The sequence below is a fragment of the Platalea leucorodia genome (assembly GCF_965183815.1).
Source record: "Platalea leucorodia genome assembly, contig: HAP1_HAP1_SCAFFOLD_669, whole genome shotgun sequence".
Lineage (NCBI taxonomy): Eukaryota > Metazoa > Chordata > Aves > Pelecaniformes > Threskiornithidae > Platalea > Platalea leucorodia.
The window spans coordinates 4145-17147 of record NW_028120974.1 but is presented as its reverse complement, the minus strand read 5'-3'; the positions used below and the strand labels follow the sequence as shown (position 1 = coordinate 17147).

The window sequence follows — 13003 nt, the reverse complement described above, 5'->3', positions numbered from 1 at the left end:
GGGCCTTGGGGGGCGATGGGGATCTTGGGGCAATGGGGGCAATGGGGGCCAATGGGGGCAATGGGGGGCAATGGGGGGCCTTGGGGGTGATGGGAGCCTTGGGGGGCGATGGGGGCAATGGGGGGCCCGGGGCCTTGGGGGGCGATGGGGGGTGTGGGAGGCCCGGGGCAATGGGAGGCGATGGGGGCAATGGGGGGCTCGGGGCAATGGGGGACGCAGGGCCTTGGGGGGCGGGGGGGGGGGCAATGGGGGGCCTTGGGGGGCGATGGGAGCCTTGGGGGGCGATGGGGGGCAATGGGGGGCTTGGGGTAATGGGGGCAATGGGGGGCCTGGGGCCCTGGGGGGCGATGGGGGGCGTGGGAGGCCCAGGGCAATGGGGGCCGATGGGGGGCAATGGGGGTCCTGGGGCAATGGGGGGCCTTGGGGGGCGATGGGGGCAATGGGGGGCTTGGGCCAATGGGGGCAATGGGGGGCCCAGGGCCTTGGGGGGCAATGGGGGAAATGGGGGGCTCAGGAGGCCCGGGGCAATGGGGGGCGATGGGGGGCGATGGGGGCAATGGGGGCCTCGGGGCAATGGGGGACGCAGGGCCTTGGGGGGGCGATGGGGGGCAATGGGGGCAATGGGGGGCCCTTGGGGGGCGATGGGGGGCAATGGGGGCAATGGGGGCCCTTGGGGGGCGATGGGGGCGATGGGGGGCAGATGGGTCGCGGGGGGCGATGGGGGGCGGCTGGGTGCCCCCCGCCGGCTCCCCCCCGCGACGCCGGCTCCCCGCAGCGGGTCTACGCCAACTTCCCCGGGGACCACGAGCGGCTGCGGCGGATGTCGCTGGTGGAGGAAGGCGCCGTCAAGCGCATCAACATGGCGCACCTCTGCATCGTGGGCTCCCACGCCGTCAACGGCGTCGCCCGCATCCACTCCGACATCCTCAAGGACAGCGTGTAGGGACCCCCCCCGCCCCGCGTCCCTCCGTCCCTCCGTCCGTCCGTCCCTGCCCCAGCTCCGTCCCTTGGCCCCCTCCTCAGCCTCATCCCTGGCCCCAGCCCTGTCCGGCCTCTGTCGCCGTCCCCGTGGGTCCCCCCCCATCGCCGTGGGTCCCCCCCATCACTGTGGGTCCCCATGGGTCCCCGCAGGTCCTCCCCATCGCCGTGGGTCCCTGTGGGTCCCCCATCGCCGTGGGTCCCCGTGGGTCCCACTCATTGCCATGGGTCCCCATGGGTCCCCGCAGGTCCTCCCCATCGCCGTGGGTCTCTGTGGGTCCCCCCCATCGCCATGGGTCCCCCCCATCGCCGTGGGTCCCCGTGGGTCCCCCCCATTGCCATGGGTCCCCATGGGTCCCCGCAGGTCCTCCCCATCGCCGTGGGTCTCTGTGGGTCCCCCCCCATTGCCGTGGGTCCCCGTGGGTCCCCCCCATCCCCGCGGGTCCCCGTGGGTCCCCCCATCACCGTGGGTCCCTGCGGGTCCCCCCCATTGCCCTGGGTCCCCATGGGTCCCCCCCTCGCCGTGGGTCCCCATGGGTCCCTGTGGGTCCCCCCCATCGCCGTGGGTCCCTGTGGGTCCCCGTGGGTCCCCCCCATCGCCGTGGGTCCCCATGGGTCCCTGTGGGTCCCCCCCATCGCCGTGGGTCCCTGTGGGTCCCCCCCATCCCCGCGGGTCCCCGTGGGTCCCCCCATCACCGTGGGTCCCTGTGGGTCCCCCCCATTGCCCTGGGTCCCCGTGGGTCCCCCCCTCGCCGTGGGTCCCCATGGGTCCCTGCGGGTCCCCCCCCATCACCGTGGTCCCTGCGGGTCCCCCCCATTGCCCTGGGTCCCCGTGGGTCCCCCCCTCGCCGTGGGTCCCCGCGGCCCCCCCGTGGCCCCGACCGCCCCCCACGGCCGCGGCCCCCCCCCGGGCAGGTTTAAGGATTTCTACGAGCTGGAGCCCCACAAGTTCCAGAACAAAACCAACGGGATCACGCCCCGGCGCTGGCTGCTGCTCTGCAACCCGGGGCTGGCCGAGGTCATCGCCCAGGTGGGGCCGGGGGGCCCTGGGGGGCCCTGGGGGGCTAGGGGGGGCCCTGGGGGGCTATGGGGGTCCCTGAGGGTCCCTGGGGGGCTATAGGGGGCTATGGGGGTCCCTGGAGGTCTCCTGGGGGGCTATGGGGGGGTCCCTAGGGAGCTATGGGGGGTCCCTGGGGGGCTCTGGGGGTCCCTGGGGTGCTATGGGGGTCCCTGGGGGCCCTGGGGGGCTATGGGGGGTCCCTGGGGGTCCCCTGGGGGCTATGGGGAGTCCCTAGGGAGTTATAGGGGTCCCTGGGGGGCTATGGGGGGTCCCTGGGGGGCTATGGGGGGTCCCTGGGGTGCTATGGGGGTCCCTGGGGGTCCTCTGGGGGGCTATGGGGGGTCCCTAGGGTGCTATGGGGGGTCCCTGGGGGGCTATGGGGGTCCCTGGGGGTCCCTGGGGTGCTCTGGGGGTCCCTGGGAGGCTATGGGGGGTCCCTAGGGTGCTATGGGGGGTCCCTGGGGGGCTATAGGGGTCCCTGAGGGTCCCCTGGGTGGCTATGGGGGGTCCTTGGGGTGCTCTGGGGGTCCCTGAGGGTCCCTGGGGTGCTATGGGGGGTCCCTGGGGGGCTATGGGGGGTCCCTGAGGGTCCCTGGGGTGCTATGGGGGTCCCTGGGGGGCTCTGGGGGTCCCTGAGGGTTTCCTGAGGGACTATAGGGGATCCCTAGGGGGCTATGAGGGGCTATGGGGGGTCCATGGGGGGCTATGGGGGGTCCCTAGGGTGCTATGGGGGGTCCCTGGGGTGCTCTGGGGGTCCCTGGGGGGCTCTGGGGGTCCCTGAGGGTCCCTGGGGGGCTCTGGGGGCCCTGGGGGTGCGGGGGGTCTGTGCCCCACGCGCCCCCTCGCCCCCCAGCGCATCGGGGGAGGATTTCGTGGCCGACCTGGACCAGCTGCAGCGGCTCCGCGACTTCGTGGACGACGACAGCTTCATCCGGGACGTGGCCAAGATCAAGCAGGTACCGGGGTCCGGGGGGTCCGGGGGGGTCTGGGGGGGTCTGGGGGGTCTGGGGTGGTCCGGGGGGTCCGGGGGTGCAGGGGGTCCGGGGGGGTCCAGGGGGTCCAGGGGACACGAGGGGCCAGGGGCCGCAGGGACATCGGTGGTGCGGGATACGGGGGGGTGATGGGGGACAACGGGGGTCCCTGGGGGGTTATGGGGGGTCCCTGGGAACTTATGGGGGTCCCTGGGGGGGCTGATGGGGTCTCTGGGGGGCTTATGGGGGTCCCTGGGGGGGTTATGGGGCCCTGGGGGTCTTGTGGGGTCCCAGGAACCTAAAGGGGCCCCTGGGGAGCTTATGGGGGTCCCTGGGGGGCTTATGGGGTCTCTGGGGGGCTTGTGGGGTCCCTGAGAACTTATGGGGGGTCCTTGGGGGCTTATGGGGGTCTTGGGGGGCTTATGGAGTCCCTGGGGGGGTTATGGGCATTCTGGGGGGCTTATGGGGTCCCTGAGAACTTATGGGGTCCCTAGGGGGCTTATGGGGGGCTCCCAGGAACTTAAAGGGGACCCTGGGGGCTTATGGGGGTCCCTGGGGGGCTTATGGGGTCCGTGAGAACTTGTGGGGTCCCTGGGGGGCTTGTGGGGGTCCTGGGGGGGTTATGGGGGTCCTGAGGGGCTTATAGGGGTCTTGGGGGGCTTATGGGGTCCCTGGGGGGGTTATGGGGGTCCCTGGTCCCTGGGGGGGTTATGGGGGTCCCTGGGGGGCTTTTGGGGTCCCTGGGGGGGTTATGGGGGTCCCTGGGGGACTTATGGGGTCCCTGAGGGGGCTATGGGTCCCTGAGGGGGTTATGGGGTCCCTGAGGGGGTTATGGGGGTCCCTGGGGGGCTATGGGGTCCCTGGGGGGGTTATGGGGGTCCCTGGGGGCTTTTGGGGTCCCTGGGGGGGTTATGGGGTCCCTGGGGGACTTATGGGGTCCCTGAGGGGGTTATGGGGTCCCAGGGGGGTTATGGGGGTCCCTGGGGGGGCTATGGGGTCCCTGGGGGGTTATGGGGGTCCTGGGGGGCTTATGGGGTCCCTGGGGGGGCTATGGGGTCCCAGGGGGGGTTATGGGGTCCCAGGGGGGGTTATGGGGGTCCCTGGGGGGGCTATGGGGTCCCTGGGGGGGTTATGGGGGTCCTGGGGGGCTTATGGGGTCCCTGAGGGGGCTATGGGGTCCCTGGGGGGGCTATGGGGTCCCTGAGGGGGTTATGGGGTCCCAGGGGGGGTTATGGGGGTCCCTGGGGGGGCTATGGGGTCCTGGGGGGGGTTATGGGGGTCCTGGGGGGCTTATGGGGTCCCTGGGGGGGTTATGGGGTCCCTGGGGGGTTATGGGGGTCCCTGGGGGGCTTATGGGGTCCCTGGGGGGGTTATGGGGCCCAGGGGGGGCCTACGGGCCCCGAGGTGGGATGTGGGGGCTGCGGGGGGCCCGGGGGGCCCTGGGGTGGCGGCCGGGCGCCCACCCCCGTGTCCCCCCCAGGAGAACAAGGCGAAGTTCGCGGCGTTCCTGGAGAAGGAGAGCGGGGTGCGGGTGAACCCCGCTTCCCTCTTCGACGTCCAGGTCAAGCGGATCCACGAGTACAAGCGGCAGCTGCTCAACTGCCTCCACATCATCACCCTCTACAACCGTGAGCGGGACCCCCACAGGGACCCCCCACAGGGACCCCCCCTCCCCGGGACCCCCCACCCAAGGACCCGGGTGCCCGGGGACCCCCAAACCCCCCCACCCAGGGACCCCCCACCCAGGGACCTCCCCTCTCTGGGACCCCCCACCCAGGGACCCCCATGGATGGGCAGCCCCTGACCCCCCCCATCTGGGGACCCCCCACCCAGGGACCCCCCACCCAAGGACCCGGGCATCCAGAGACCCCCAGACCCCCCACCCAGGGACCCCCCACCCAGGGACCCCCATGGATGGGCACCCCCTGACCACCCCACCTGGGGAATCCCCACCCAGGGACCTCCCCTCTCTGGGACCCCCCACCCAGGGACCCCCATGGATGGGCAGCCCCTGACCCCCCCCATCTGGGGACCCCCCACCCAGGGACCCCCCACCCAAGGACCCGGGTGTCCGGGGACCCCCAAACCCTCACCCAGGGACCCCCCTCTCTGGGACCCCCATGGATGGGCACCCCCTGACCCCCCCCATCTGGGGACCCCCCACCCAGGGACCCCCCTGACCCCCACTGGGGCCCAAGCCCCCCCACCCAAGGACCCAGGTGTCTGGAGACCCCCAAACCCCCCCACCCAGGGACCCCCATGGACCCCCTGCCCCCCCCTTGGGGACCCCAGCATCCCCCCCCCCCGTCCCCCCCAGGGGTCCCAGGTGTTGGGGACCCCCCCTGATTCGGGGTCCCCCCTCCCCAGGGATCAAGAAGGAGCCCAACAAACCCTTCGTGCCCCGGACCATCATGATCGGGGGCAAGGTGAGGGGCGGGGGGCTGGGGGGGCTCACGGGGGGCCAGGGGGCCCAGGGGGGGCCTGGGGGGGGAGCAGGGGGGTTCTGGGGGGGATTTGGGGGGCTCACGGGGGGCCAGGGGGTCCAGGGGGGGCCTGGGGGGGAGCAGGGGGGTTCTGGGGGGGATTTGGGGGGCTCACGGGGGTCCCAGGGGGTCCTGGGGGGACTTGGGGGGACATATGAGGGGGCCAGAGGGGTCCGGGAGGGCCCTGTAGGGATTTGGGGGGGCTCTCAGGGGTCCCTATGGGAACTGGGGGGCTTGGGGGGGTCCTAGGGACCCCATAGGGCCCGGGGGGGTCCCGGCGGCCGGGGAGGGCTCTCAGGGCACCCTGGGGGGGCTCGGGGGTCCCTACAGGGGCTGGGGCGGCCGGGGGGTCCCTGGGGGGTCCCTGGGAGGGTCCCTGGGGGGGGGGTCCCGGGTGACCCCCCCGTTGCCCCCCCAGGCAGCCCCCGGCTACCACATGGCCAAGATGATCATCAAGCTGGTGACCGCCATCGGGGACGTGGTCAACCACGACCCGGCCGTGGGCGACCGCCTCAAGGTCCTCTTCCTGGAGAACTACCGCGTCTCCCTGGCCGAGAAGGGTAGGGGTCCCCAAACCCGCCCCCCCCGGCACCCCAAACCCCCCCCGGCACCCCAAACCCCCCCCGGCACCCCAAACCCGCCCTGGGCACCCAAATCCCAGCCCTGGGCACCCCAAACCTCTTCCTGGAGAACTACCGCGTCTCCCTGGCCGAGAAGGGTAGGGGTCCCCAAACCCGCCCCCCCCGGCACCCCAAACCCCCCCCGGCACCCCAAACCCCCCCCGGCACCCCAAACCCGCCCTGGGCACCCAAATCCCAGCCCTGGGCACCCCAAACCTCTTCCTGGAGAACTACCGCGTCTCCCTGGCCGAGAAGGGTAGGGGTCCCCAAACCCGCCCCCCCCCGGCACCCCAAACCCCCCCCGGCACCCCAAACCCCCCCCGGCACCCCAAACCTGCCCTGGGCACCCAAATCCCAGCCTTGGGCACCCAAATCCCACCCCTGGGCACCCAAACCTCTTCCTGGAGAACTACCGCGTCTCCCTGGCCGAGAAGGGTAGGGGTCCCCAAACCCGCCCCCCCCGGCACCCCAAAACCCGCCCCGGCACCCCAACCCCCCCCCGGCACCCCAAAACCCGCCCCGGCACCCCAAACCTGCCCTGGGCACCCAAATCCCAGCCCTGGGCACCCCAAACCCACCCTGGGCACCCCAATACCACCCCAGTATGGTCCTGGGCACCCCGATACCCCCCCAGTATGGCCCCGGGCACCCCAATATTGCCCTGGGCACCCCAATACAACCCCAATACTGCCCCGGCACCCCGATAACCCCCCAGCATGGCCCCGGCACCCCGATACCCCCCTGTCTGGCCCGGGCACCCCGATACCCCCCCAGCGTGGCCCCGGGCACCCCAATATTGCCCTGGGCACCCCAATACAACCCCAATACTGCCCCGGCACCCCGATAACCCCCCAGCGTGGACCCGGCACCCCGATACCCCCCTGTCTGGCCCGGGCACCCTGATACCCCCCCAGCGTGGCCCCGGGCACCCCAATATTGCCCTGGGCACCCCAATACAACCCCAATACTGCCCTGGGCACCCCAATACCCCCCCAGTATGGCCCCGGGCACCCCAGTATTGCCCTGGGCACCCCAATACAACCCCAATACTGCCCTGGGCACCCCAATACCCCCCCAGTATGGCCCCGGCACCCCAGTATTGCCCTGGGCACCCCAATACCCCCCCAATACTGGCCCGGCCCCCCGATCCCCCCGTCCGGCGGCGGCCCGGCGCGCCCCAACGGCGCGGCGCCCCAACGGCGCGGCGCCCCGCGCAGTGATCCCGGCGGCCGACCTGTCGGAGCAGATCTCGACGGCGGGGACGGAGGCCTCGGGGACGGGGAACATGAAGTTCATGCTGAACGGGGCGCTGACCATCGGGACGATGGACGGGGCCAACGTGGAGATGGCGGAGGAGGCGGGCGAGGAGAACCTCTTCATCTTCGGCATGCGCGTGCAGGACGTCGAGGCCCTCGACCGCCAGGGGTGGGTGGCGCGGGGACCCCCGGGGGGCCGGCACCCGCCGAACCCCCGTGGCACCCGTGGCACCCCCGTGGTGGCCAGGGACCCCCATGGCACCCCCGTGGCACCCGTTGCACCCCCATGGTGACCAGGGACCCCCGTGGCACCCATGGCACCCCCGTGGTGGCCAGGGACCCCCATGGCACCCCCGTGGCACCCGTGGCACCCCCGTGGTGACCAGGGACCCCCGTGGCACCCATGGCACCCCCGTGGTGGCCAGGGACCCCCATGGCACCCATGGCACCCCCGTGGTGGCCAGGGACCCCCATGGCACCCCCGTGGCACCCATGGCACCCCCGTGGTGACCAGGGACCCCCATGGCACCCACCGAACCCCTGTGGCACCCATTGCACCCCCCGTGGTGGCCAGGGACCCCCATAGCACCCCCGTGGCACCCATGGCACCCCCATGGTGACCAGGGACCCCCATGGCACCCAGGGACCCCCAGGGCTCCCCATGGCACCCAGAGCTCCCCAGAGCCCCCCGTGGCACCCTGGGACCCCCATAGCTTCCCATGGCACCCATAGCTCCCCAGAGCCCCCCATGGCACCCATAGCTCCCCAGTGGCACCCATAGCTCCCCATAGCTCCCCATGGCACCCATAGCTCCCCAGTGGCACCCATAGCTCCCCATAGCTCCCCATGGCACCCAGGGACCCCCCCGTGGCACCCTGGGACCCCCATAGCTCCCCGGAGCCCCCCATGGCACCCATAGCTCCCCGTGGCACCCATAGCTCCCCAGAGCCCCCCGTGGCACCCTGGGACCCCCCCATGGCACCCTGGGACCCCCATAGCTCCCCATAGCTCCCCATGGCACCCATAGCTCCCCGTGGCACCCATAGCTCCCCAGAGCCCCCCGTGTGCACCCTGGGACCCCCAGGGCTCCCCATGGCACCCATAGCTCCCCAGTGGCACCCATAGCTCCCCAGAGCCCCCCACGGCACCCAGGGACCCCCCCGTGGCACCCTGGGACCCCCAGAGCCCCCCATGGCACCCATAGCTCCCCAGTGGCACCCATAGCTCCCCATAGCTCCCCATGGCACCCATAGCTCCCCATGGCACCCATAGCTCCCCATAGCTCCCCATGGCACCCATAGCTCCCCGTAGCTCCCCACGGCACCCAGGGACCCCCCCGTGGCACCCAGGGACCCCCAGGGCTCCCCGGAGCCCCCGTGGCCCCCCAGCCCCCGCCGACGCTGCCGCCGCAGGTACCGCGCCCGCGATTACTACGAGCGGGTGCCGGAGCTGCGCCAGGCCCTGGATCAGCTCAGCAGCGGCTTCTTCAGCCCCCGCCAGCCCGACCTCTTCCGCGACATCGTCAACATGCTGATGAACCACGACAGGTCGGGGGCACCGCCGGGCTGGGGGGCACCGCCGGGGTGGGGGGCACCGCCGGGGTGGGGGGGCACCGCCGGGCTGGGGGGCACCGCCGGGGTGGGGGGCACCGCCGGGCTGGGGGGCACCGCCGGGGTGGGGGGGCACCGCCGGGGTGGGGGGTCCCATCGCTGGGGTCGGGGGGCACCGCCGGGGTGGGGGGTCCCATCACTGGGGTCGGGGGGCACCGCCGGGGTGGGGGGCACCGCCGGGGTGGGGGGGCCACTGCCGGGGTCGGGGGTCCCATCGCTGGGGTCGGGGGGGGCCCTTCATTGGGGGTCGGGGGTCCCATCACTGGGGTCGGGGGGCACCGCCGGGGTGGGGGGCACCGCCGGGGTGGGGGGGCCACTGCCGGGGTCGGGGGTCCCATCGCTGGGGTCAGGGGGGGGCCCTTCATTGGGGGTCGGGGGTCCCATCACTGGGGTCGGGGGGCACCGCCGGGCTGGGGGGCACCGCCGGGCTGGGGGGCACCGCCGGGGTGGGGGGGCACCGCCGGGGTGGGGGGCACCGCCGGGGTGGGGGGGCACCGCCGGGGTGGGGGGCACCGCCGGGGGGGGGGCACCGCCGGGGTGGGGGGGCCACTGCCGGGGTGGGGGGCACCGCCGGGGTGGGGGGTCCCATCACTGGGGTCGGGGGGCACCGCCGGGCTGGGGGGCACCGCCGGGCTGGGGGGGCCACTGCCGGGGTCGGGGGGCACCGCCGGGGTGGGGGGTCCCATCACTGGGGTCGGGGGGCACCGCCGGGGTGGGGGGGCACCGCCGGGCTGGGGGGTCCCATCACTGGGGTCGGGGGTCCCATCGCTGGGGTCGGGGGGCACCGCCGGGGTGGGGGGCACCGCCGGGGTGGGGGGGCCACTGCCGGGGTCGGGGGTCCCATCGCTGGGGTCAGGGGGGGGGCCCTTCATTGGGGGTCGGGGGTCCCATCGCTGGGGTCGGGGGGCACCGCCGGGGTGGGGGGCACCGCCGGGGTGGGGGGCACCACCGGGGTGGGGGGGCCACTGCCGGGGTCGGGGGTCCCATCGCTGGGGTCGGGGGGGGCCCTTCATTGGGGGTCGGGGGTCCTATCACTGGGGTCGGGGGCCACCGCCGGGGTCGGGGGGGGCCCTTCGTTGGGGGTCGGGGGCCACCGCCAGGGTCGAGGTCCCACCACCGGGGTCGGGGGGGGCCCTTCATTGGGGGCCGGGGGTCCTATCACTGGGGTCAGGGGCCACTGCCGGGGTCGGGGGGGGGGGGGGGGCCCTTCGTGGGGGTCAGGGGCCCCATTGCTGGGGGTCGGGGTCCCACCACCGGGGTCAGGGGTCCCATCGCTGGGGTCAGGGTCCCACTGCCGGGGTCGGGGGGGGCCCTTTGCCGGGGTCGGGGGTCCCATCGCCGGGGTTGGGGGCCCCACCGCCGGGGTCGGGGGTCCCTTTGCCGGGGGTCAGGGTCCTGGGGTCCCCTTCGCCGGGGTCGGGGTCCCCATCACTGGGGTCGGGGTCCCGGGGTCCCCATCGCCAGGGTCGGGGGGCCCTTTGCTGGGGGTCGGGGTCCCGGGGTCCCCTTCGCCGGGGTCGGGGTCCCCTTCACTGGGGTCGGGGTCCCGGGGTCCCCATCGCCGGGGTCGGGGACCCCTTCACCGGGGTTGGGGTCCTGGGGTCCCCATTGCTGGGGGTCGGGGGCCCCATCGCCGGGGTCGGGGTCCCGGGGTCCCCATCGCTGGGGGTCGGGGGGCCCTTTGCTGGGGTCGGGGGCCCCATCGCTGGGGTCAGGGTCCCCTTCACCGGGGTCGGGGTCCCGGGGTCCCCATCGCCGGGGTCGGGGGGCCCTTCACCGGGGTTGGGGTCCTGGGGTCCCCATTGCTGGGGGTCGGGGGCCCCATCGCCGGGGTCGGGGTCCCCTTCACCGGGGTCGGGGTCCCGGGGTCCCCTTCGCCGGGGTCGGGGGCCCCATCGCCGGGGTCGGGCGGTGGGGAGGGGGCTGCACGGCTGATGGAGGACGCAGGCTCATGGGTGGGGGGGGGGCTCGGATGCGGGGTCCCCATCGCTGGGGGGGGCTCGGATGCGGGGTCCCCATCGCTGGGGGGGCCCGGAGGCCTGGGTCCCCCCCCGGCCCCCCCACACCCCCGTGCCCCCCAGGTTTAAGGTGTTTGCGGACTACGAGGCTTACGTCAAGTGCCAGGAGAAAGTCAGCGCCCTCTACAAGGTGGGGACCCCCCGGACCCCCAGAGGGACCCCCCGGGCCCCAGGGAGGTGATGGGGGTCCCCAAAGCCCCGGGAGGTGATGGGGGGGTCCCCAAAGCCCTGGTGGGGGACATGGGGGGTCCCCAAAACCCCAGGGAGGTGATGAAGGGGGTCCGGGGGGGTCCCCAAAGCCCTGGTGGGGGAAACATGGGGCTCCAGGAGGGTCCCCAAAAACCCAGGGAGGTGATGGGGGGGTCCGGGGGGTCCCCAAAACCCTGGTGGGGGGAACATGGGGCTCCAGGAGGGTCCCCAAAAACCCAGGGAGGTGATGGGGGGGGTCCGGGGGGTCCCCAAAACCCTGGTGGGGGGAACATGGGGCTCCAGGGGGGTCCCCAAAACCCCAGGGAGGTGATGAAGGGGGTCCGGGGGGGTCCCCAAAGCCCTGGTGGGGGAAACATGGGGCTCCAGGAGGGTCCCCAAAACCCCAGGGAGGTGATGGGGGGGTCCGGGGGGTCCCCAAAACCCTGGTGGGGGGAACATGGGGGTCCAGGGGGGTCCCCAAAAACCCAGGGAGGTGATGAAGGGGGTCCGGGGGGGTCCCCAAAGCCCTGGTGGGGGAAACATGGGGCTCCAGGGGGGTCCCCAAAACCCCAGGGAGGTGATGGGGGGGTCCGGGGGGTCCCCAAAACCCCAGGGAGGTGATGAAGGGGGTCCAGGGGGGTCCCCAAAACCCTGGTGGGGGGAACATGGGTGTGCAGGGGGGTCCCCAAAGCCGCGGGGGGGGGTGGTGAATTTGGGGGCGCCCCCCTGAGCCCGCCGCCCCCCAGAACGCGCGGGAGTGGACGCGGATGGTGATCCGGAACGTGGCGGCGGCCGGGAAGTTCTCCAGCGACCGGACGATCGCCCAGTACGCGCGGGAGATCTGGGGCGCCGAGCCCACCCGCCACCGCATCCCCGCGCCCGACGAGCCCCGCGAGTAGCCCCCCGCCCCGCGGCAAACGGGGGCTCGGGGACCCCGGACCCCCCCTGCGTGCTCTGACCCCCAACCCCACCCCATGGCGAATGGGGGCTTGGGGGGACCCCGGACCCCTGCGTGCTCTGACCCCCAACCCCGCCCCATGGCGAATGGGGGCTTGGGGGGACCCCGGACCCCTGCGTGCTCTGACCCCCAACCCCGCCCCACGGCAAATGGGGGCTCGGGGGGGCCCCGGACCCCTGCGTGCTCTGACCCCCAACCCCACCCCATGGCGAATGGGGGCTCGGGGGGGCCCCGGACCCCTGCGTGCTCTGACCCCCAACCCCACCCCACGGCAAATGGGGGGTCAGGGGGACCCCGGACCCCCCTGCGTGCTCTGACCCCCAACCCCACCCCACAGCAAATGGGGGGTCAGGGGGACCCCAGACCCCCCCTGCATGCTCTGACCCCCAACCCCACCCCGTGGCGAATGGGGGCTCGGGGACCCCGGACCCCCTGCGTGCTCTGACCCCCAACCCCACCCCATGGCAAATGGGGGGCTCGGGGACCCCGGACCCCCCCTGCGTGCTCTGACCCCCAACCCCACCCCATGGCGAATGGGGGCTCGGGGACCCCGGACCCCCCTGCGTGCTCTGACCCCCCCCCCCCAACCCCCCCCACAGTAAATGGGGGGCTCAGGGGGGCTCCCCCAAACGCCGGGGACCCCCAGACCCCCCCTGTGTGTTCTGACCCCCCCCCCAACCCACCCCATGGCAAATGGGGGGCTCAGGGGGGGTCCCCAGACCCCCCCTGTGTGTTCTGACCCCCCCCCAACCCCACCCCATGGCAAATGGGGGGCTCAGGGGGACCCCCGGACCCCCCTGCGTGCTCTGACCCCCCCCCCAACCCCCCCCACAGTAAATGGGGGGCTCAGGGGGGCTCCC

The 13003-nt window shown here is 73.8% G+C and overlaps 1 protein-coding gene across 1 annotated transcript; it reads left to right on the top strand.

Annotated features, from left to right (window-relative positions):
• Positions 1-700: 700 nt before the first annotated feature.
• LOC309604344 (glycogen phosphorylase, muscle form-like) lies at positions 701-12774 on the top strand (the record flags this gene model as incomplete). The annotated part of the gene is given in 11 exon segments (XM_082339291.1): positions 701-939; positions 1894-2008; positions 2892-2897; positions 2899-2994; positions 4490-4637; positions 5377-5435; positions 5911-6052; positions 7330-7537; positions 8781-8915; positions 11060-11126; positions 11932-12774. Coding segments are annotated over 11 exon segments (1368 nt in total). The 3' UTR covers positions 12085-12774.
• Between the last annotated feature and the right edge of the window lie 229 nt (positions 12775-13003).